At 42.7% G+C, this 23577-nt stretch overlaps 2 protein-coding genes and 3 long non-coding RNA genes across 10 annotated transcripts; 3 read left to right on the forward strand and 2 right to left on the reverse strand.

Moving 5' to 3' along the window:
- Positions 1-1252: 1252 nt before the first annotated feature.
- On the reverse strand, positions 1253-2639 carry LOC118282674. Its single transcript, XR_004784323.1, has 2 exons — positions 2358-2639; positions 1253-1535 (listed from the first exon to the last, which is right to left on the reverse strand). It is a non-coding gene; the product is annotated as an uncharacterized LOC118282674 (long non-coding RNA).
- A 1886-nt stretch (positions 2640-4525) lies between these two features.
- nfe2l2a (nfe2 like bZIP transcription factor 2a) lies at positions 4526-11389 on the forward strand. 3 transcript variants are annotated; one of them, XM_047337083.1, is made up of 6 exons: positions 4526-4536; positions 4770-4859; positions 7769-8038; positions 8257-8349; positions 8442-8636; positions 9736-11389. In XM_047337083.1, exons 2-6 carry the CDS (start codon positions 4821-4823, stop codon positions 10996-10998), a joined length of 1860 nt encoding a protein of 619 aa, XP_047193039.1. In that variant the 5' UTR covers positions 4526-4536; positions 4770-4820; the 3' UTR covers positions 10999-11389. The 3 variants fall into 3 exon arrangements, with proteins under 3 accessions (XP_047193039.1, XP_047193038.1, XP_035507196.2); XM_047337082.1 differs by lacking the exon at positions 4526-4536 and adding an exon at positions 4543-4556; XM_035651303.2 differs by lacking the exon at positions 4526-4536 and having other exon boundaries at positions 4681-4859.
- Positions 11390-12131: 742 nt separating this feature from the next.
- Positions 12132-20427, reverse strand: hnrnpa3 (heterogeneous nuclear ribonucleoprotein A3). Of its 3 annotated transcripts, none has more exons than XM_035651305.2 (12): positions 20283-20420; positions 19997-20148; positions 19010-19132; positions 18773-18919; positions 18485-18695; positions 18308-18397; positions 18114-18194; positions 17246-17293; positions 16950-17090; positions 16707-16823; positions 16545-16609; positions 12132-13610 (listed from the first exon to the last, which is right to left on the reverse strand). In XM_035651305.2, the coding sequence occupies exons 1-11, from the start codon at positions 20284-20286 to the stop codon at positions 16560-16562; spliced, it is 1164 nt and encodes a 387-aa protein (XP_035507198.1). In that variant the 5' UTR covers positions 20287-20420; the 3' UTR covers positions 12132-13610; positions 16545-16559. The 3 variants fall into 3 exon arrangements, with proteins under 3 accessions (XP_035507198.1, XP_035507199.1, XP_035507197.1); XM_035651306.2 differs by lacking the exon at positions 12132-13610 and adding an exon at positions 14302-15125 and having other exon boundaries at positions 20289-20427; XM_035651304.2 differs by lacking the exon at positions 12132-13610 and adding an exon at positions 14302-15125.
- Positions 17498-18682, forward strand: LOC118320473. Its single transcript, XR_004796331.1, has 2 exons — positions 17498-17858; positions 18461-18682. It is a non-coding gene; the product is annotated as an uncharacterized LOC118320473 (long non-coding RNA).
- Positions 20428-20526: 99 nt separating the features above from the next.
- On the forward strand, positions 20527-21369 carry LOC124850979. 2 transcript variants are annotated; one of them, XR_007032068.1, is made up of 2 exons: positions 20527-20713; positions 21275-21369. It is a non-coding gene; the product is annotated as an uncharacterized LOC124850979 (long non-coding RNA). The 2 variants fall into 2 exon arrangements; XR_007032067.1 differs by having other exon boundaries at positions 20527-20706.
- Positions 21370-23577: the final 2208 nt, after the last annotated feature.

Consider the following 23577-nt stretch of genomic DNA (forward strand, 5'->3'; position numbering starts at 1 on the left):
CAAATTGGTAAATGCCTCAAAACTGGAGCCCCCCCTCCTTTTTCTTCATGCCACGTTTGGAAATAAGAAATACATTATTAGATAAATATATTTTGTTCAATCTTATCGCTATTAACCACAGATCCTAGCTGAAATCATTGGCTGATTAATTGATTTGGCAGTCAATGCTTTCAAAATTAGAAGAAATATCCTCACTGTAATTTTTTCCATTTCACAATAGTGCCAAAACATTCTCAGATTCTAGCTTCTCCGATTTGTAGTTTGGTAGCACAGTGGCAATGATAGTTTAGGTATATGCATAACATGAGATGTGAGTTTGGAATACATGGTTTTAAGTGTGAATGAATTGCACCTCTCCCTGTAATTATTTATAGGATGTTGTATGGGTAGTTAAGGATTCATAATGAAAGTGCAGTTATTGTATGTTTCAGATTTCTCATTTTGCTGGAACTATTAAACCAGGGAGTTAAACATGGTTTTACAACACATTCATTTCATTCTTTTTACGAGGAGCCCCTGAATGCACCATTTTAAGTATTTCCCAGGATGCTTTGCAACATGAGGCTGGCTCATATAAAAAGAGGTCTGGAGGTCTGGTTGCATATTTTACATTGAGTCAGGAATTTTAAAGCCAGTTTGCACATATGTAAAACTGTAACAAGAGAAATTTAGCTGAACTAGTATTCCCGATTGTGATGTTGAAAAGCACAGCGAGTCATGTGGACAAAATACATTATAGTTACAAAGTTTATAATAATGTGAACCGAATTAGGGTCACAAATGATGCCCACATTATCCATTTAAAATTATTTTTTAATTTGGCTAATTGTTTACCCCCATGTATTGTATATTTAAGTAAAACTGTCCACTTAAAGCTGAGACGATGACAGAGCTATTGTTTCAGAGTTTTAAAAGTCCATTGTCTGCCACATTTTTTAAAAGTCATAATTTATCGGACTCACTTAGTGAAGCACTATCATCAAATTGTCAAAATGGCTCATGTGTAAGTTTTGTGATAGATTTGTAGAAACAGAGAGTAAACAATGTGACTTCACTGTTTACCTTTCTGCCTCACCTCCACCCAGTCACCTGACCAGCGTGACTGCTGTTTCCATATGGTACATTACATGGCAATGCTTTTAAGGGAAAGATTTACCTCAGAGTCACAGAACATAAATGACGAGAAACAGTGTGGCTGTAGAATACAAATCAGCAATTGTTCGATTATCAAAAGAGATTGTGATGAAAATGATTAAACAGGGAGAAACTTTATTTGAAAAAAAACCACAAAAAAAACAGTCATTCATCATCAAAATGATCACATTCTGCTGTAAATGTATAATGTCCAGATGTTTGAGGATCTATTCCCCACAGGCTAAATATTAACTCCCAAAACAAAGTTCTGTAATGCACTGACTGCAGGCAGCTAGAGTCTAAGTGTATCACAGAACTTTATTTGGAAAGCCAGAGTGCCACCTCATAGGTTTGTCCTTGTGTCGAGACTTATCCTCCTTGCGACCGGGTGCTCCTTCAACCTGCAGTAAGGCACAGACAGCAAGGGGGAATGGGACATCCATTTTGGAACATCTCTTCATGGTTTTAACTCAAATACAAAATGTACTTTACAGTTATACAAGAATGTATTTCTCCTACAAGAGCAACTGGTATAATTTTCAACAAGACAAGAGAGGTAAAAGGCTCGAATGCTTAAGACCGGGCCTACAGAAGGGCTCGCCGTGTGTCGAATCCCACAGGAAAAGCCGACCATATGGAGTCATTTTACACATTGTCAACTCTGTACAGAAATGAGTATATGACTAGATACCCTTTGAGCACGTGCAATCATTGATCCTGTACTACAACCCACCAGAAAAAAATCCTAAAATACATTCTCTTACCTCATCTGGTTGGTTTCAAAGTTAACATATTAACCAATCTCTGTACCTAAAATGACATGACTGAAGGCTCCAGCTTGGGTGATCCTACTTTTGCAGGATTATTTCGCTTTTGTACCACTGTGTCATTGATACCATCTACCTGTTGAGCTCGAGCAACTTTGAGAATTGAATAGGCCCAGGAGAAAATGAGCTAACCGCGAAACAATGCAGATGGACATGAATGCTGTGAGGAAAACAGCAGAAGGCCAGATGAGCTCCAGGGGTGTTAAGTTCTGTCAGTTTTGAGGTAGTTTGGTCTCCTGGTCTCACTCCAGCAGCATTCAAGTGACAGCAACTTTACGAGTGCAACCCCATGAAATTAAAAACAAATGATGGCACCTTTCAGACAGGAGGGCTACAGTTATCTGCACGAGACGTGATATGAAATGGGAAAAGTAAGTTCTGCCAGTCATACTGTACCTGGTGTAGGTATAGACGCAAGGGCACCGGCTGCAATCCAACCAACACGAGGGGGGAGAGAGTCTGGATCACAAAATGCAGGGCAGAAGGCGATCTGCGGACATCGCCGGGTCCGCGGCCCGGGTTCCCGGTGCCCAACGCCTGTTTCCACCGCGGCTCGTGTCCGTCTGCGGAGCTTGCCTCGCTCCAATCGTGAGGTGGCGACCGCCGCTTTCACCCCTTCTTCCCCCAGTCCTGTGCAGTTCACTATATGCAGCTGGAAGAATGTCGACGTGGAGCTGCCAAACGTGAACGCGTGTTCGTGAGCGCGCACAAGGGGGTGGGGTGGAGCGGGGGGTGGGATGGTGGAAGAGGCTTTTTTCCCTTCTTTTTTTTCTTCTTTCTTTTTTTTGGGGGGGGGGGGGGGTTGTAATTTCACGCAGTGGCACAGTGAGCTGCACTTCAGTGTGAGGCTCTTTTTTACAGATACGTGCTACACAGCCAGGGCCGAGAGTCTCGACTTACCATTTCAAAAGCCTCTGAACTACATTCTCCATCCGACTCCTTACAGCAGCAGAGGTGTCGGAATGATCACATTTAATGAACTTTGGGCATTAACGATTTTCCTAGATAGCAGAAAGCCTAATCTTTGACTAATACTGAGGTCATGTAAAGATTACAATTGGCTGTCAAGGGCACATGCTACAATACCAGCATGTCTCTCCTCTCCAATTTCCTCGGGAGAAAAAAGGCAGAAATACTACAGTACTCCATTGCAAGTCAAGGTCCTGCATTCGAAACTGACTCTGGTTAAAGAGCCAAAGTGTATTCATCAAAATCTACTGAGTATCACAGGTGGAAGTGGTCATCCCTCCCCCTTGCAGTGTTTAGCCAAAGATAGACAATATTACATAACTAGATTGTTGTTTCTGATACATCAATGTTTATGTGGCTTCAATTTGTTAGTAATGTAACATAGTCGTTTTTAACGTTTTATTATTCAGCGTGGAGCCAACTTTAACAACTGTATTTAAGTTTACTTGAGCAATTGTACTTTGATGCTTTGCATCATTTGATTTTGCCTGTAAAATCTTAATCTCCAAAGTTACTAAATAGTGAGTAAAAAGTAAAACAAAGTAGCACCAAGTGGAAACACACAAGTTAAGTATATGTACCTCAAGCCAGTGGATGACATTTGCTGTTCTTAAGTTCAGTTCTGAGTTAATTCACTGTTTTTACTTTACTTGACCATTTACAACAGATACTACTTCATAGTACTACTTCAACTTCTGTCATCAGAAGTACAGAAAGATTATATTTTTATAATTTTCTACAATTATTTCATAGCTAGTTACTTTACTTTATTTATTTACGTTATTGCCATGTTATGATTTCATGTAACGAACATATTATCAACAAATAAAACATGAATTATTTTTGCTTTGAAACTAAGGAGCAATTGGCTCCACCTCGACCAACTGCAACGTCTAAGTTGGCCTTCCTCTTACAAGCAAATGAATCAATGATAGTGATCCAAACGTGTGATGATGCACACACAGAGAAGTCAATCTAAATCAAAATTACGTTTCCTGTAAATTTAACAGTATGTTTTCTCCTAAGAGGAATGCATGATACCTGTTACTTTAAGGACATTTTTAAATGCAGAACGTTTACCTGTGTGTTGTATTTGTGATTTACTATTTTAACTCTGTGGTGCAGCTACATTTCTTGAATAAATGCTCAGAATACCTCTCCCCCTCCTCACATCAGTCCAGTTGTCTCCCAGCAGCAGTGAGTGACTGGAGGACTGTCACGGGGCATTAGGGCCCCCGGGGCCTCCAGCTCCACACTGGCCGCGTTCGCCAGCAGGGGGCGCTATGCACCAAACGAAACTCTAAAAGATGACGGAGTTCAAATAGAATCGAAAACGTAGGTTTTAGTTTTATATTCATCTATCAGCTGGCTTACAAGCGGCTCGACACATACAAATGTGCAATACATTAGTTGCACACTACACATTTGAGTGGATTTAATGGTTTTCACTCAGAGCAACAACCAGAACTACTTTGTTTTACCAATTCATTTTATTTTTATGTATAATGCACATACATATGTTTGTGTGATGTTTTTATTTTGTAAAACGAAGGTTTCCTGTCTGCTGCTGTGTCCGCTCGGTCCCGCTCCACACACACACACACACTCACACACACACACACACACACACACACACACACACACACCGCCCTCATCTCCAGCCTCATAGGCCGGAGAAAGGGGGACGATCCCGGCGCCGCAGCTCGGTGGGCAGGGCCACCGCTTCCGTGATGTGCACGAGATTAAGAGGAAGCAATATTTCCCTCAGCTCAGCTGCTGCGTCGGACTCTGTGGGCCCGGGACCCGCTCGCCATTTTAACCAGCCATTTGGGGAATATAACACACACACACACACACACAGACACAGTCTTCACGGCGACACAGATCTCCATGACGATGGAAACGGAGGTGATGCATCCCAGTCAACAGGTAAGCGCACTATTACTTCTAAGCGATCACGAGAAGGGATGGAGTGGCTGACATCGACCTGCCAACTTTATCTGACATGACCTGGTGGTGACACAGAGGCGTGTTCAGGACAAAAGTTATTTTTAATGTCTGTTAGATCAGCGGTAGACGGGACATTATGACACGGGAATAACACCTCAAACGCAGAACAGGTCATAATGACACACTATCATAGGTTTTATAAGTAGATATACCAAGGCAGTCATCTGCCACTTTCACTTGTACAAATCATCCACATGTGACATTATTCACCAGCAAGAAATAAAACCTGTCTTATTCAATAAAAATTATTATTATTATTTTTTTAAACTGATATCTTATTATTGTTTGTGTTGATTCTCTGAATAACATGACATTATTCATGTCTTCCTGACAAGTTCGGTAAACAGAAAACCTCTTGGGGTTTTTTTCTTCTTCTCATAACAGCTCACCCCCCTCCTCCCCCCTTCCTCCTCCAAGCATGTGACCCCATGTCTAATACACACAGGCCAACGCACTGTGGATGATTTCCACAGCACTGTTTCCCCTGTCTTTGATATTTGCCCCGAAGTTATATTTTCACATGGTAAAAGAACCTCATCAGGTCAGTCTAGACTTATCCTCCTGACTGTGTTCATCATACACACTGAATGAGATGACCTTACATATTTTTGTGTTAAGTGGAAGCTGTTATAAGAAATGGTAAGTGGAAGCAGAAAGTGGACTGAAGAGAGCCCAAGGGGCTGTTTTGGAACACGCGAGGCTAGTGATTCATCATCCCTGGTCATGGCTGGGTGAATTGTGATGAAAGAAGGTGTAATAAGCCAGTGGTCAGTCAGGCCCCCATTCGAGGCCCTTGGATTTAGCTCAGGGAGAGGTAAATGAACAACCCTCACTTACAGCAAACACACTTTGTATCACTCCTCTATCACCCAGCGTCGATAGCCAGACAAACCACGAGCTAATGGTTCGGCTTGTTTTCAAAACACGTCATGTGACAGTTGAGCATATTTTTAACTTAAGGCACTTTGGTGTGTACATGACTGTGTGTTGCCTTATACAGAGCTCTGTCTGGGAAATCAGAGTGATTTTCTGAGCCAGTTTCCTTGTTTTGGTGCCAATCCAGGTCTCATGACAGCCACGATACCGACACCACACTGATAACCTGATCTTATACACACACACACACACACATTTACACAATCTGTGTGGCGTTAATTTGGGTTATGTGACATTAATGTAAAATAGCTGAATCGACAACAGTGAAAGGGTGTGATTGAACTTACCCAGTGAAGGTGGCAGGACATTTTTAGACACTGTGCTTTAAAGGGACTCGTATGACTCGTCCGATGAGCTTATGAGGTGCGACCAAACAGACAATGGAGTGGTTTATCACTTTTGAAAACACGCGTGACATCAAGTAGTGCCTCCAGATATCCCACGCGGACATTTCGGGGCACTTCCTCATTCCTGCAGAAGCCATAATGTCTGGCTGTGTGCTCACCTCTCGGTCGGTGAGTATGATTTATAGGAGGCTCCCTTAGTAACGCGTAATCCTTCAGCGGTCATGCCTGTGATGCAACACAGAGGCAAAGAGGGTTAGTGGGTTCTTATTTTCCAGTGCCATGGTTGACGTCACAAACACTGTCAACAATGTCTTAAAATATGTATTGTCTCTGTTTATTGTTAGTTTCTCAAGGTTTACCACACACTCCATTTTTCATGAGTAAAAAATAATTAAAAAAGGAGACATTAACATCATCAGTTTTTCCCCTCCTTCTGTTTCACATCCTCTTTTTTGTGTATTGCTTCCTAGAGGCCATTTTCTGTTATGGCCATATGACCTGCCTCAAGCCTGAAGCTAAGGCCATCTTCCTAAGCCTGATGAACAATCAAGTCACATGCTCATACATATTCTCATCAAACAGTATCTCGAGTTTATGCAACACCCCAGGGCCTTGTGAAACAGTTTCCTTCTGTAAATAAGTAAAAGACCAAAGGAAGAGAGCGGCGCACTTCATCTTGTGACATTCTTGTCTGAAAAGGCACATAACATAACAATAAACATTCGGCCTGTGAGGGGAAATCGACAGGAAATGATATTAAAATATCCTCATAGTTGTTAGTTTGCTGTGTCTTAACATCCTGTATTGTAGGCAGCTCTCAGCTTAATGTGTAAATACAAAATGTTGGACCTCAGTGATGCTGAAGTCAGTAATCAAAAGTGGTAGTTACTTACTGGAATACGTAGTAAGATATACAATAGCTATAAAAATAAGTGAACAATGATGTAATTCTACCCAGCAACAGATCTGCAGTCTTACATTGCAGATTTTATGTGCTTTGTTATGTAAGAAAAATAGAAGATTAAGTAATAAATTCTCCAAGCATTGTGGCAGAATATTTTTTAAACCAAGTTTAAATGAACCTTGAATTTCCTGATTTTATAAATGCTGTAGAATATAATATGAATGTTTGGGATTGAAATTTACTCCCTGAAGAGAACTAAACTATAACTTGCAAAGAGCACATAAGTTAATGTTCTGTGTGTGACTTGGAATGTGACAAACAAATTCACACCTTCAATGTAATCAGATGGGTAGTGATCACTTCTCTTGCAAAAGGGTATCAAGTGGGGATACGTGTCTTCTGCTGGTGTGAGGTGGCGACAGGGGAAACAGAGATGTGTATCTATTATTCATGCCGCTTCTCCCCGTCCACACTTGTGCCAGTGCTGTTGTCAGTTAACAGACTCTGAGGGACAGGGTGTGGCAGGTGCGGCAGCCACGCTTCACAGCGGGGACGCTCCTCCTCGCTCCAGTGCTGCTCACTGCAGGGCAGCATGGCCACGGCACGGAACTCTCCGAACTGATCTGGGCTTCTCTTTCCAGGACATGGACCTGATCGACATACTGTGGAAGCAGGACATTGATCTCGGAGCCCAGCGAGAGGTGTTTGACTACAACCACCGGCAGAAGGAGCATGAGCTGCAGCGGCAGCGGAAGCTGCAGGAAGAGAAGAGGCTGCATCTGCTCCGGGAGCAGGAGAAGGCCCTGCTTGCACAGCTACAGCTCGACGAGGAGACGGGAGAGTACATACCCCGCCCGCCGCCCAGCAGCGCCCCACTGCAGTCGACTGTCACACCTTTGGAGGTTACACAGGTACACCGATTCCTTATTTCTTTACTCAGAGGTGGTCCACTCCCACCGCGCGTGATGGGCTGTGGCCGTGTTGTAGCTAGGTAACCACATGATCCTGTACAATCGATAATAGGTGGGTCCGTAGATTTGCATTGGTATACTCCGGAGACCTGAGCTCTAGACCCACAAGATCAATCGGGAATACATTTTAATATTATGTGTTTTATCCTCTGTTGTAGAATGTCAGCTTCACGGAGGAGAATGGTGATGCCCTGTCATTTGATGAATGTTTACAGCTGCTGGCAGAGACATTTCCTGTAGAGGAAACTGAGGTAAGACTGTTGACCAAGCTATTACCACACATTTTAAGCTTTTAACACACTTCTGCGTTGTAACACTGTCATACTCTCATGCACTCTCACAGAACACTTCAGTTTGCCTGGACACTGCTGCTGTTTCAGTGGCCAGCAGCGGCAACATGATGATGCCCCCTGAGCGGCCACCGCTGCCACCAGCCGCCATCTCGCCAGGTCCACTGCCGCCGACGCTGCCGCCACAGAGGATGTCCCCAGATTTGGAGCAGGCCTGGATGGAGCTTTTGTCCCTCCCAGAGCTGCAGGTAGAATACATGGATTCTTTTGCGTCAATGGCATAGTGGCTTGTGTTGTTGTACAAATATCCAAAGAATGCATCAACTGCACTGAAGGACAATTGCTGTTTTGTTTGACCTATGAGAATGGGGTCTCCTATGTAGAGCTCAAACTCCTGTGATAAGGTTTCATTGTTAAGACTTATTAGAGCCTTAGGGAGCTGGATGCTCGAAGTATGATAGTGTTCATGGTTAGTAGCCAGTACGAGCCACTGGCGTCAATTAGAAGACACGTTGTCCTTGTTGTCTGCTCGCCGGTTGACAGGTAGACATAGCAGTTTTTCTGTAGCCACCTTATCAGTTCTGTTTCAAGGCAGCTCATATTTGCATTAGCTAAGGGGTGGAGTATTTGTGCTATTTGTTGCCTTGACCTCGCACTGTGTTTCCGATTAGAGAGAATAAACCTTAGATCTTACCATCAAGTGGCCCTGCATAAGTCCCTCTGGCAAGCTGCTGATAAGACATGTTGCAGACACGTTTCAGTTTTTAGAAGCTGCTTTGCGGAGATAGTCGGTTAACCTCACAACACTGCTGCGCGGTGAGATGGGTATAAGTGATTTCGGAGCTATTTCATCAACTGGACTTTTAGATAGGCCTGCAACTCACAGAAGGCTGCCATGTGCTAAAGCCAGATCCACCAGCATTTGTCAGTAAAATATCACAGGAACAACTGCATGTCTAAATATGCTTGATCTCGCTGGCCGACGCTTTATTGTTTAAGGTGACAGTCAATTTGAAGTGGAATAAGCCAAATCGTATTTCAAAATATAAATCCCAGATCATAACATTTGGTTCAGCATTAGATTATTGGCAATTCTAAAATGAGGCATGTGGAGTATGGGGTTTGTCTGAAAGCCGATTTCACAAGCTGTTTCATCAGACCATGAAAAGTGCACACTGTACATGCATCCACAACACGTACTATACACACACACCTCCATGTTAACTCTCATCTAGGATTTAAAAGTGTATAATCCCTGTATCACAAACAAACCAGCAAAATGTGGAACTTGCACTGTAATATGGTGAATATATTTAAATGATTCTATATCCTGTTTTTTTCTTTCAGCAATGCCTGAGCATGCAAATGGAGGACACACTGGAGACAACCACTTATTCTCTTCCAAACACCCCTAAAGTACAGAATGCAAACTTCACTGTCTACCCCATGACCAATCTCAAAGAGGGGGAAACAAACAGCTTAAATGTTTGTCCTGCAGAGCTTATCAATACATTTGATGGCTCTGTTTCCAGTATGGCGTCACCGGACAATCTCAGCCAAATGGAGGTGAAAGCTCCACAGTTAAACACTAACTTTGGTGTAGAAAGTTTCTGTGACATGTTTTACCCCGACACCATTCTGGAAGAAACCAGTGGTCAGCATGGCCTTGAAGGAAATCTAAGTACAACCATGTCTGACGTTACAAACAAGCCTTCCTTCACACCCATGGACCTTTACAGCCTCTCACCCGGAGAGGCATTTGACAGAGGCAAACAAAATCTAACGGCTGAAGTGCCAGACTCAGATTCAGGAATCTCCTCATACACAAGTCCGAATGCTTGTTCACCGGCAAAATCTGCATATGGAGACGGGTCCTATGGATACAGTGATTCTGACATGGACGAGATGGACCAGAGCCCTGGAAGCGCAGAGTCCGACTACTCAGAGATGTTCTCACTAAATTACCAGCCGGATGATCTTCAGACCACAGATTCTGCATCCGCAATAGGGCAGCCGCACCAGCAGCATGTGAAGAAACCCAAACATTACAAGACAGACCTTGCAGAGGAGAGTGGCCACAACAACGCTCCCTTCACCAAAGACAAGCTAAAGAGGCGCTCGGACGTGCGTCTCCCCAGAGACGAGCAGAGGGCCAAGGCTCTCAAAATTCCTTTAAGTGTTGACATGATTATCAATCTGCCCGTTGACGACTTCAACGAGGTTATGTCAAAGCACCAACTGACCGAGGCCCAGCTGGCCCTGGTCCGAGACATACGCCGCCGCGGCAAGAACAAAGTGGCTGCCCAGAACTGCCGCAAACGCAAGATGCAGAACATAGTGGGTCTGGAGGGCGAGCTGGACTCCCTGAAGGATGAGAAAGAGCGTCTGCTGAGCGAAAAGAGCCAGAACATCACAAACCTGAAGGAAATGAAGCAGCAACTCAACAGCTTGTACCTGGAGGTCTTCAGCAGGTTGAGAGACGAGAAGGGGAACTCCTTCTCTCCATCCGACTACTCCCTCCAGCAGTCAACCGAGGGCAGCATCTTCCTCGTCCCTCGCATCAAAAAGACTTTAATCAAGCGCGAAGAAAACCACTTATCTCCCATGTAACATGGTACTGCAGTGACATCGTAATACTATGCAATAACCTTGTAGTCGCTCAGCTTGTAAGCATTAGCAGCTCAGCAGAACGACTGTATAGTTTTCGTTTACTCTCCTCGAATGTGTAATATTTTTGATATTTTACTTTTTTACTCTGATACTCTCAGATTCTTTAACCAATATCGTTTGTAAATATAAACATTACTTGCATTTCAGAATGACAAACTGTTACGTGGTATGTGTGTGTATATATATTGTATATATCATATTCCTGTACGCTAATGATTATTTCAATCATTGCTACTTATATTTTATAACTTTCTCTTCATGATTTGCTGCCCAGGGTTTAAGAAAAAAATAAAAATAATTCTGTGCTTTTCAATAAACTATTCTATAGCTTTATGGTCTCCAGTTTTTCTGAGAAGAGACATTGTGTTTTTGAGCAGCACCCACAGCTTGTCATAGATTAATGCCAGATGGATATATAGCCTAAGAAATGATTACATAACTTACCACATGTTCAAGTCAGCTCTTGACTTGAAGGCTTTACCAAAGGGCTAACAAAGCAGAAAATAAAACGGAAACTTGTACTGGAACAGAAGGGACATCGGTCTTAAACCATTTTCCCCCCAATCTGCTTGTTTCATTTGAGGAACCTTGTTTGTACCGTAAACTAAATCTTATAATACTGTGAAACTGCCTGTGAAAAAAAAGAAAATCACACCCACTGCATTCATTGTGCCACACAACAAAGAGCACAATTGTTGAGCTTTGGTGGAGCATGCTCAGTGTCAACCGTGCATGACAACTTCACAATGGCCCACTGGCCAAGTGTAGTCAAAGGTAAAGCCCTACCCAATCACTATGTGCTCTACATGCACTTTCACACACAAACACTACCCTTTGGTCGCCACGCTCGTGTTCTGCACTTCAGACTTGCGTGTGTGTGTGTGTGTGTGTGTGTGTGTGTCGAGCTAAACCGTCGAGCAGGGCGACAAAGACGAGGCGTCTGTTGATCAAGACAATCAAACAACCAAACATTTGACATTGATAACAGTTGTATTATACAATAAAAAGACAAACATTTGTGCCTCAGCATGTTGCTTTTTCCAAGTGATTTCTGGGAAAATCAAATACCGGCATCAAGGAAAAGGGTTTTATTTAAGAAGACAAATCACATTGTACATTTACAAAGCTGAAACTTGCACCAACACAGAAAACTGACACTGGTGAGCTGTCACCAAACACAAATTCTGTGTAATTAAGCTGTCATTCTACATTCCTCAGTAGAAATATCTTGGATGGAAAACATAAGCAGGCAGTGTTTTTCAAGACTGAATAAACCTGACTCTAGGAATCCTTAAAAATAGAAAATGCTCAAAAGAGAAGTTTAAAGGTAATTATGTTGTTTTATTTCTACCACTGAGAAGTAAAACGTGTCTGACACTTTCTCAGTTTGATGCACATAAATATTTATGGTTAAAATGTATCCATATTTACATAATATAAAGATATTAAGTGAGATTATTGCTCCATCCTCAAATGCTCAATTTATACACATTACTCAAAGCTATTGGCACAGGACAAGCAGATCTGGAGTTCCGCTTTTATAAAAGTTTTCCCTTGACATCTGAATGTATTTTGAACTCTCAGGAGGTAGATGACATGTGCCACAGTAAAAAAAAATATAATCATCCAAGATTTCACTTCCAGGACGCATGCCTACATACGCCTACATTCATCTTTTTTAAATTATTGAATCTTTTTGGGAGGATACCCCTGTGATCTGATCTGCCGGAGGATCTGACACCTTTCAAAGCTCAGCGGGTCTTCTCTCTGTTGCTTTAAAAACCGGCTCGTCAAAGTGCCGATTACAAGTCCTTTTATGACTAAATCACTAGCGAGAGTTGTACCATAAGCTTTCTCATCAACGATCAAGATGCCTTGTGAGTAATAAGAGCTTCTTCATTATGCCTTTATATTATTGCTCCTATTCTCACAGTGATGAGAAGGAACAAGGACCTTATGACTTGATATGATACGGCTGAACTCATAACTCGCCATTAATCTGTAATAAAACTGCAATCTTATTTTTTTGTTCTTATTTGATCAGAAGAAAAGGACTGGCAACCATTCAGAATTCACGACCCTTATATTAAAAACCTATTTGTCTGTTTCTGGTTGTCAAATATGAAAATCTGCTGCTTTTTTCATGATCTTACATTATTATAAACTGGACGCGATTTGGATTGTTGAACCAACACTAACAAATTTGAAGATATCGCGCGCTCGAGGATATCAGCATTTCATAATTTTGTAATACTTAACAACTTAATCAGAATCGACTTGAGCGTGTAATGATAATAAAACACTAGAAGGTATTTTGCCTTAATAGAGGTACATCGAGCAGTATGGTGAGTCACAGGCCGATTCTGGTCAGTGGAACAATACTGGATGTCATCCTGCTATTTTTACCTCTAAGGACCCGAAACATATGCACTTTTAAGATTACAATGAGCAGCCTTGGATAATATTTTGAAAAAGTCTTACCCATCCAGAACCTTCCTTGTTATCAGGTCTTTACAGATTTTCAGCAAGAAGAGAATGCCTCTTTTCCACATCTGCAAATCAAGCAAAGTGGTTACTCTTACCTGCTCCATCTTCTTTAAGTCAGCCTTTGTGAAATACTCACTCCCTTTTCTTGTTTATGTCTGAAATCTAGCATTTGCGGGTAAATCTGAAGTATCTCTGACTCAACAGGATCTTCAAATGTGTCCAGGGAACTAGTCTTTCTTCGCTAGCACCAGCTGCTGGAGGGTTTAGCTAGCCTCGAACGAGGGACAGACGCTCACTACCAGGCACGACACTGCAAGCTTCCTCCATGGGCGTTGTGCTCGATGCTGCCTTCTCCTTTCTCTCTCAAAATGCTGACTGGTCCACTGTGCTGGGGCCGAAGACGTCCTGTCTGACAGTCATCTGTAATCTTCCACACTAGCGATGTTGAGGGCCAAACTGCAGGTGATCGTGGCTGTTAGATTCCTACTTGCTCAACACTGGCATATGTGGTGTATGGGCCCTTGCCTGAGGACTAACCCAGAACTCCCTTGTCATTGACCCTCTGGAAGTAAATACATTGAGTACAAATACACACTATATTCACCCACATTAAGTCTTGAATACAACTCTCCAAAGGAGTAGAAAGCTCTGGACAGGCTGATATGCTAAACTTCATAATCACAAAGATCAGACAGCGGATAAATTAACAACTCATTTAATCTTTTTTCCCGAACCAATGACGCACTGAACCTCATGTTACTTTACTACACAATTTTATTCGGTCTGTTTCTACTAATCAAAATATTTTTAACAATCTAGAATTCGGTTTGCTGAGGACAAGAATAGTGAGGGATTCCCTAAATTCTAATCCAGACTGCTTATTTTGTGTTGACATTGGTACTACGAATGATGTACATACTGTGCTTCACATACAAAAAATCAAAATACACTTGACACTTGATCACAATAACTTCAGAAAGAAAAAATAGTGTAATTCTAGCTCTTCTTGGGATCTGATACAACTATAACTATTTGACAAAAACCAGATTAAAAGACAGATTAATTGACCAGCAGAAAGCTGTAGAGCTCTGGAAGAGGACATGGAGAAAATAAAGAGATGTAGTTTTGCGAGATCTCACAAAACTTTCAATCCCTGCCAAGTGCATTCACTTGGCAGGGATTGATGACGTTAGTCTCGCAAAAGTACATCTCTCTGTTTTCTTCCTTCCATGTCCCTTTCCAGCGCTCCTTAGAAAGCTAACCCATATAAAAAAAGATATTAAGAACTGATTTGAGATTTAAAAAAAAAGAAAATTACCTTTTACCCCTGATATCATAGGCACAATACACACACTTCAGACGCATAAAAGGAAAATTTCTTAGTGGAGAAACATCTATCACAATTGGGGGGTTGGGGATCATCTGCACTCATGTCTTGTGTACACAGTCCTTGTTGCTGCAGTAATGTCTCTGACTTGTGTGTTCCTCTAATGCTTTCAGAGGACTGCCTCAATGTAACCTGCAGCTTTCCTGACAATTCCTTTGCTCACCTCCTCGCCTCTCCTGCTAAGAACTGAAGCCTGTTGAATGGATACAGGATAGAACAAATAGTTATTCTGCACTTTCATGAGCTCACTCCGTACTGTGCTAAGAGGGTCAGGGCTCCAGAGTGTGACCATTTTGGTCGCGCATGCAACCAAAAATCGGTGAAGTGCGACTTAAGATTTTCCTTGGTCGCACCGGTGCACCTAACATTTAGCTGGTCTGTCTGTGATTGTCTTTTTCCCCACCCCACCAGCATAAAGCCAAGAAGAATACCACAGTCTAAGCCAATCAGAGGCAGAGAAGGGGCGCGCCTTTGTCTCTGATTGGCTCTGACCCTGGTATTCTTCTTTGCTGAATGTTGGTGGGTAAAAAGGAATCAGGCATAGGGGATGGGCACCGAAACGACGTGTTTAACGGGCCCCTTAGTATTGATAAGCTCCACAATATAGGTGCTGCTAACGGTATAGAAGGAATCAATGCATTTGTCTTTGATGAATTTTTGCTATTTCCAATTCCTGAGGAGAGATCTGTGTCTGTCGTAGCCTGTCATGTGCAGGGGGCGGGGCCAGCTCTCACTGCCCGTCACACACGCAGACCTGATCCGTGTGGCGACAGCAGAGAGTGAACCAGTCAAAAGTCTAGTTGTACTTCACCAAACTCGACGGAGACGAGGCTTGTTGACACAAGTGTAACAAATTTTTTCAAGCGAAGGTGGTCACACGCAGAAATTTCTCAAACATTTAGTGAAAGTACACTCTACTTCTGCTGGTCCAAGTCAAAGCCAGGCCCAGAGCCCCTTCACAGCTGCAGCTAGTGGGAGGATGACTGAGGAGAGGGTGAATGAGAGCCACCTGACTCTGACCCAGCTAATAGTGAAAAGCCTACAACCCTTTACAACAGTAGAGTCCAAAGGGCTTTAGGAAACAGTCTGACTGTACATATTGAGTTGTGTTGCTCTTATCCTTTGACAGGCTTTGTGTTAGTCCCATTACTCAACACACAACATGATGTACTTTATATTGATAATTTGATCAAAACAGTGCTCTTCAGTGTTCAACAATGCACTGTGTACAGTCCAAGAGATGTGTCCCTTCTACTCCTCACTGCTTCGGGTCAGAACTGATAATATAATTCAACACTGCTTATATCGCCAGAGAAGAGCTACCATTTACAAAATTTAGGTCACAGATCATCCTCATGAAAAAGCATATTTATTCCTGTTTACAGTCATTTACATGATGTGTTAAGAGATTACCAATGTATATGGGCACTATCAAGAAAAGGTATAATAGGTGTATTATTGTGGCGTCAAAAGGCACAGTGAAAAAATTTGGGTGCACCTAAATTATGTGCTGGTGCACCTAAATGAAAAAGTTAGGCGCACCAGTGCAACCAATGTGAAAAGTTAGTCTGGAGCCCTGTAAGAGGGTGGTGTGGAACTGAACGCAACTTACCAAAACATGAAATAATTAATACCGCCGCGAGCCGTAGCCACCTCCGCCGCCAGAGCCGTAGCCACCTGCAGGAAAGGGTTGATCACGAAAAATTGAAATAAGTTACTGGATGTCTAATTTTGAAATATGATACTGACACATCGAGTTGAAAATAAAACTCACCACTATAGGGTCCGCCCGAGTTTCTGCCACCAAAGTTGTTTCCCTTCATGGGCCCATAGCTCGACTGCTGTCCACCATAATTTCCGAAGTCATTATAATTTCCGCCCCCTCCGTAACCTGAAGACACAAGTTTAAATTTTAAGATGAAGCTTGATTCCAGCTATCTAATGCTGCACTTGAGCTATGGATTAAAGCTTAGACTACATTTAACTCGCAGAATTCTGGAGTCAATTCTGTATTTACCTCCTCCATTGCCTCCGTATCCACCATCGCAACTGCCACCAAATCCACCCCCCTGGTTGCCATACCCGGGGCCGCCACCTCCATAACCCCCTCCTCGGCCTCCTCCATAACCCGGACCTCCACCATAACTTCCTCCTGGACCTGAAAGAGTGAAGAACCATGCAAACATTACATTTATTACAGTGACATAATCAACTCATGGGGGGTATTAACATAACACTTTTGTATACAATGGGACTACTGGTCCGAAAACAGGGACATTCAACACATCTTAAAAAGATATTTCAACAACTCACCATTGTCAAAATCATCACCATAACCACCTCTGCCTCCGCCGTAGCCACCTGAACACAAATAAAAATACATGATGCATTTCGCGGTATTTAACTTGTTAATGCTTCAAACTTTGTCACAGATGAAACCGTGTCCACACTAATGTTCATCTGGAAAAAAAGGTGCTTTGTACTACTACAGTCTTGTAAGAAAACATCATCAGCTCAACTAAAACTAAGTAAGATTTCGGTGAGTTGGAGTCCACGTAACTGAGCTTTGGCCTGCTCAGGCAAAGTTGAGTAACCGGTTAGGTTGGTTATGACCATGCATGTTTACTTTCCTACAATCTAACATTGGAGCGGTGATGTCTACTCCAGATGGGTACGTTTTAACTGGCTATAACAGCAGAGACTAACAGGCTCGCGGCTATTTTATTGGTGTTGCATTTTTTCTCATCTTCGTTTATTTTATTTTTTTTATTACGGGTGTGTTGTGCCACGTTACATCAGCAAAGCAGCTCTGTCTGTCACCCAGCCCCACACCACGTTGTACGAGTGCTCGTAACAATACATTACATTGTTAAGGAAGAGACTGGACACAAGAGGCTGACATTCACAGGTGTGCCAACTTGACCAGGTGAGGTAAAACATACACTGGAGCCCAGAGACGGAGGGCGTGACAGATATAATCGTTGACTAATTAACTAATCCAAAAAAAGGATAATCGACAGATTAGTCGACTTCCAAAATAATCATTGGTTGCAGCCCTTACTGTAAAAAGCACAGAACGGGAGATAACATATTTTTTGTTATACATGAACATCACTTCAAATGTACCTGCAATAGTATGGTTGAGGCCAGAGACACTCTTAGATACAAAAATACCACTCACCTCGGCCACCACCAAAGTTGCCGCCACCACCTCCAAAATTACTACCCCTGTCCATGAAGTTCCCAGATCCTCCACTCCTCCCTAAAATGAAGAGTGGCCAATTTGATACATTCTTGAATCCACAATAAATTTTTTAAGCTGCTTACAGTAAGTACAGCTCAGAACTTAGCATAACGTGATGTTCCTTTCCTTACCTCTGTTATTTGACATGGCACACATTTCCTGTTTGGACAGAGCTTTCCTGACCTCACAATTGTGGGAGTTGATTGAGTGAAACTTCTGCGCTGTACAGACAAAAGGGAAAAAAAGCAATTAACTTCCCCACAATTGTTAATGTTTCCTCACAGCCAAGTTAACTCCAAACCACATACCGACAATTTTGTCGACAGTGTCATGGTCTTCGAAGGACACAAAGCAGAATCCCCTCTTCTTGCCAGTGGACCGCTCCTCCATGATGTCGATGCATTCAATCTTTCCATACTTCTCAAAGTGCTCTCGGATGTGGTACTCCTCGGTGTCCTCCTTGATACCACCGACAAAGATCTTCTTCACCGTCAGATGGGCACCTGGTTTGTTGGAGTCCTGAAACACAGTGCATCGATCAGCATTAACATCAACAATGCTGCAGCAGTTTGCTTTCAGGTCGGGGCTCCGTTTACCTCTCTGGACACGGCCCTCTTGGGTTCAACAACTCGGCCATCCACTTTATGAGGCCTCGCCTTCATGGCATCATCGACTTCAATCACAGAGGAGTAAGTTACGAAGCCAAACCCTCTTGATCGTTTGCTGCTGGGGTCCCTCATCACCTAAAAGCAACATGGATAAAGAGTTTTAATGACTGAATGAATGACTGGGTGATGGTGAGTCTTACTTCAGAGGGCAACAAAGGTACTGACCACACAGTCCGTGAGGCTTCCCCATTGTTCAAAATGGGCCCTTAAGCTCTCCTCCGTGGTTTCAAAGCTCAGACCTCCGATGAACAGCTTTCTGAGCTGCTCGGGTTCCTTGGATTCGCGGTCCTATAAAAAAAAAAGGCAAAACAAGCGCATTATTATTGTTCCCATAGAAAGGTCTGTTACGGGACACGTCTGGCAGGCAGCACCTAGCTACATGACGTCACTCTTCTCTTGCAAGCGACCAAACCAATGCGAAAGTCACTTCATCTTGTCCGCCGACGAAATTAGAAGAGGCCGTAGCGTCACTCCTCTTGTGGCGACAGGCTAAGCTACGGCTAAGCTACGGCTAAGCTACGGCTAAGCTACGGCTAAGCTAACAGCACAACTGCACACGTAAAAACGCGTTCTGCCATATTGTCAAAATTGGTGCATAGGCGCGGTCACATTCTTCTCCTCCGCCAAATGGTTTGTATAACCCCGTTGCACGCCATTAACCAGGGCGAGGCCAACGAGTGCGTAAACCCGGCGACAGCACACTGCGCCGGAGGCCTCGTCAGCCTACGCCGCGGCGGCCACAGGTTCAACAGTCTGCTCTTAACACTATGGTGTGTGTGTGTGTGTGTGTGTGTGTGTATGGATAAGTACACAGACATTATTGCACACGCTATGACAAGGGATACTCAAAAAGACAAGTAACCGAGTACAGAACTCTCCGTTGCCAGCGACACCCAGCTGTCCTGCAGGGACTGACACCACCATTAGCTCGGAGTGGCTGCAGCTGCCGCGAGCGGCTCAGACTCTGCGCGCTGTCGAAGCTGCAGAAACACCAAGCCTTGCGGTACAATGCCGTGCGTCCTCTCGCCTGTGGCGCGCGTTCGACAAAGAGCTAAGCAAGTGGCGTCGGTGCATTTTCTTCCTCTTCTCTTTGTTCAGACACCCGGGTTTTTTAAAAAAAATAAAAAATTGCAACATTGTCGAGCACCTCACCTCCATTTCGCAGATGTCCGTCGTCCACAGGCGCAGGATGTGGGTCATGTGACGAGACAAGCGGTGCTCCGGCGTACATTTTCTAATCTCTGTGCCCCAGATGTTGGTGGCCGATTCGGTCAGCAGATTCGTCATTTTGGCGAAGTATTTACCTGTTTGTTTGTGAAGTGCGGTGCCGTGTAAGGCACACAAAAAAATAAAATTTAAATAAATAGTAATAACAAAAAAAGAACGGTGAACATAACCAGTTAATCAAAAAACGTCTACCCGTGTAAATATCACATACACATACAATACGAAATTTGCGGCCGAAGACCCTGTCCACTCGGTCAGCTGCTGAACACCTGTCGTTGGTTGTGCCTATTCTACGAAGCAGGATTGGCGGTGATCGGGGTGACTTGAGGTTTGACTCCGGGATTATTCCGTCATATGAAGACGGTGTAAATCAGCACGGTCATTAAAGATGAATGATATCAAAGACATCAAAGTGATCAAAGACATCAAAGTCAGTGACCAACTTCTGACCAATCAGATCACAGGTAAACCAGCGTCATCATTCTACAGGACCCTGACTGGGACAAAAGAGTAAGACTACCATGATAAATAATGTGTCTGCCCACTACATAATTATCTCAAAGGTGAAGGAACTACTAGCCACAAACCATTGCGAATCCCATCCCAACAATTTCCCCTCAATCAGAGAAGTCGATGTTAGTGGTGCGATCCATTCATTTTTTTGTTTTCAATTTACAGAGCCAGGGTTGAGTCGTAACACTGGATTTCTTTTTGGTGCACACAGATCCGACAGTTTACAAAAAAGTGTTTTGGATTAAAATCGCTCACTGCCCCTTTGGGTTAAACCAGACAACAGAAACATCCTCATAGTACAGGCCTCAGGCCCCAGTCACACCCCCTGTTAAGTAACAACACTGCATACTAAAAAAAACCAACTCAAAAACAAAAGATTACCTCACATAGCAAACCCCAGGTGATGGAAAACTACACACCAACGGCCAACTGAACGTAAATAGCCTTTGCCGTAGAAAAACAGCCCAAACGCTCACCAATGAAACGGTTTGATTTTTGGCTAATTTGTTGTTAGTGGGTTGGTGTCATGCAAGGGCTATTCATCTCAGGCTATTCCTTGTCTCTGTGTATTCAACTAATGATTTGTCTGAAATGTGCTGGGTGTCAACATGCAATGGATGAGGGGTGTCTGCAGCACATCAACGTCTTAATTATCTAATTGTCATGTATTTCTTTTTTCTCTTCTCTCAGATGGGTGTGCTTTGTGGAATCCACTGGACTTGTGTCAGTTGACACAGAGACTTCTAGCATTAGAAAGAGTAAATAAAGTCCCCAGTCTACCTATACCAACTCTGTTTGAGGGGTATTCAGTGATTGTGAATTACATGTTAAATGGATCGTTTAAGCGGACATGTTGCATAGTTTTACTATTCTCAACATGCAATTGAAATTTGCTGTCTGCCACATCCGTTACATTTGTTGAGTTTGATTTATGAAAATTACTTTATTAAAATATGCATATATATCAAGTTGGACCTACACTTGAATGGCATATCTCTGGCAATTCATGTTGAGAAGTTTACTGAACTCTATTGCCAATAGTCAGAAAGGGTTTGAATCCTGTGCCATTACAATTTTTTCATTTTTTATTTTTGCTCACAGTTGTCTAAAAATTAAATTGGTGGTTTCAACGGACTGGCCCTGCGTGCTTTTGGAGCTCTGTCATTTTTTTCACCGTGAGTTTTGACCACCAGGATTTCCATGGATATGACGAATCTGCGACTCGCATCAACAGCGAACATCTGGAATCAGTTCCGATATACTGGAACGTGAACACACCTCACCAGTTAACAGGATCGCTCGGATCACCGGTGCAGTGGAGGCGGGTGGAGGACGATCCTGATGTCCTGTGGCCCATGTGTACAAATTATAATGCATTGTTCAATGCATTTGATAATTTTTCATTCTGATCGTTAAAGGTAATGTTAGTACACGCTGTCCTATTTTGCTGCCTGGCTTAGTGCAATGGAAAAAGCGATAATTTGCGCCATCTACTGGTTAAAATACGACTCTGTTGAAGACAATGACCGGCTTGTTGAGGCAGCCCCCGATGGGCAGACACCTCAGTCCAGAATGTCTGGGGCATTGAATTTAAAATAGTACATGTTGTGCTGTTAGTTTTTAAATAACAAATACAAATTATTTTCTAAAGGTGTGTTGCACATTTAATCTTTGGCTCATGCAATATCATCAGCTGGGTTGTTTTATCTGTCCCAAAATTGATTTTGCAGCCTGACAATGACGCTGAGTCTGAGCTTTGCAGGTGGCAAATATTCTCGTCCCGTTTTGGTGCCGTTTATTATTTTTAGTTTTTATTTTTATATTTTAATGAACCACAGAAGAAACTGGATGTGACGGACGCCTAAAAGTGAGGTCCAACTTTTACAATAAAGCACCATTTTTCAAAACTAATACTGCTATTTGAAGTGAATTATTTTCACTCAACAATTAGCAGGAGTTGTGACATGTAAAACTGTTATGTCTCACAATACTGAGTAAGACGTGCCCTTGCAGCACGACCTGATTATCCTGTTCAGGCCCCTAATGTGTGTATGAACACTGCAGTCTATAAGTTGACATGCAGGAATGTGTATATAGAAATGTGCAACACGTAAACACAACTTAGAAAAATAAAAATCTCAACACTGAATTTTGATGTGGGTGACTGCCAAATATAACTGGCATGCTGTAATGCATCAGTTAGAGAAACTGCAAAATGTTTTTTTTGGCAAAACAGTTTCCAATTATAATAATGTATGCCACGCACAGCAAACGTACATGAGGACAGAGTACCAGCTGTCATACCATGATCACTCGCGTCAGCAACACTGACCAAAAGAGACACAACAGGATTTTTCTTACGGTAACATCTAGAAACCATGTTGGCTTCAAAAAGAGACCATGGAGTGGAATAACTAAGTCTCAATAAATTAAATGAATGTTACACGAGTATATTCACTGCAGACATTTGTATTTTTTTATATAGTGTTGATTTGTTCTTTACCTCAAGTAGCATTCACATTAGCTTTCCATTTATTTGACTGTTTTTACAGATTTAGGTTCAATTCCTTGGACCAAATGTCCTTACTGTAGTCAGCTGTTGATGTGGAAATGTGGCATACATCTGTGTTTTGTTTTTCAAGTTGGATCTCTCTGACAAGACTACTTCATTGGCCATGTATGATCTATGAGCCATGCTACTGAGCCTTGTTGAAGCTGACCAGCATCTCCAAATATATGACTGTTTTATGGTTTAGACAATGTCTGTCATTAACTTTATTGAAGTGTGTGAGGGAAATGCAGCCCCAATAAAAGGGTAATGTTTTTCTGACAATAATGTTGATGTGTATTTATGATCAGACCATAGTTCACACTCAAGAGCCAATTTGTGTTTTCCACCTTTCGTTCCACTGCATTCACTGTATGTGTTAGGAGATAAAAGATACATTTGGCTCACAGCTCAACAATGGAGAAGAAACGGCTCAATCCTTTTT

The sequence above is a fragment of the Scophthalmus maximus genome, chromosome 14, assembly GCF_022379125.1.
Source record: "Scophthalmus maximus strain ysfricsl-2021 chromosome 14, ASM2237912v1, whole genome shotgun sequence".
NCBI lineage: Eukaryota > Metazoa > Chordata > Actinopteri > Pleuronectiformes > Scophthalmidae > Scophthalmus > Scophthalmus maximus.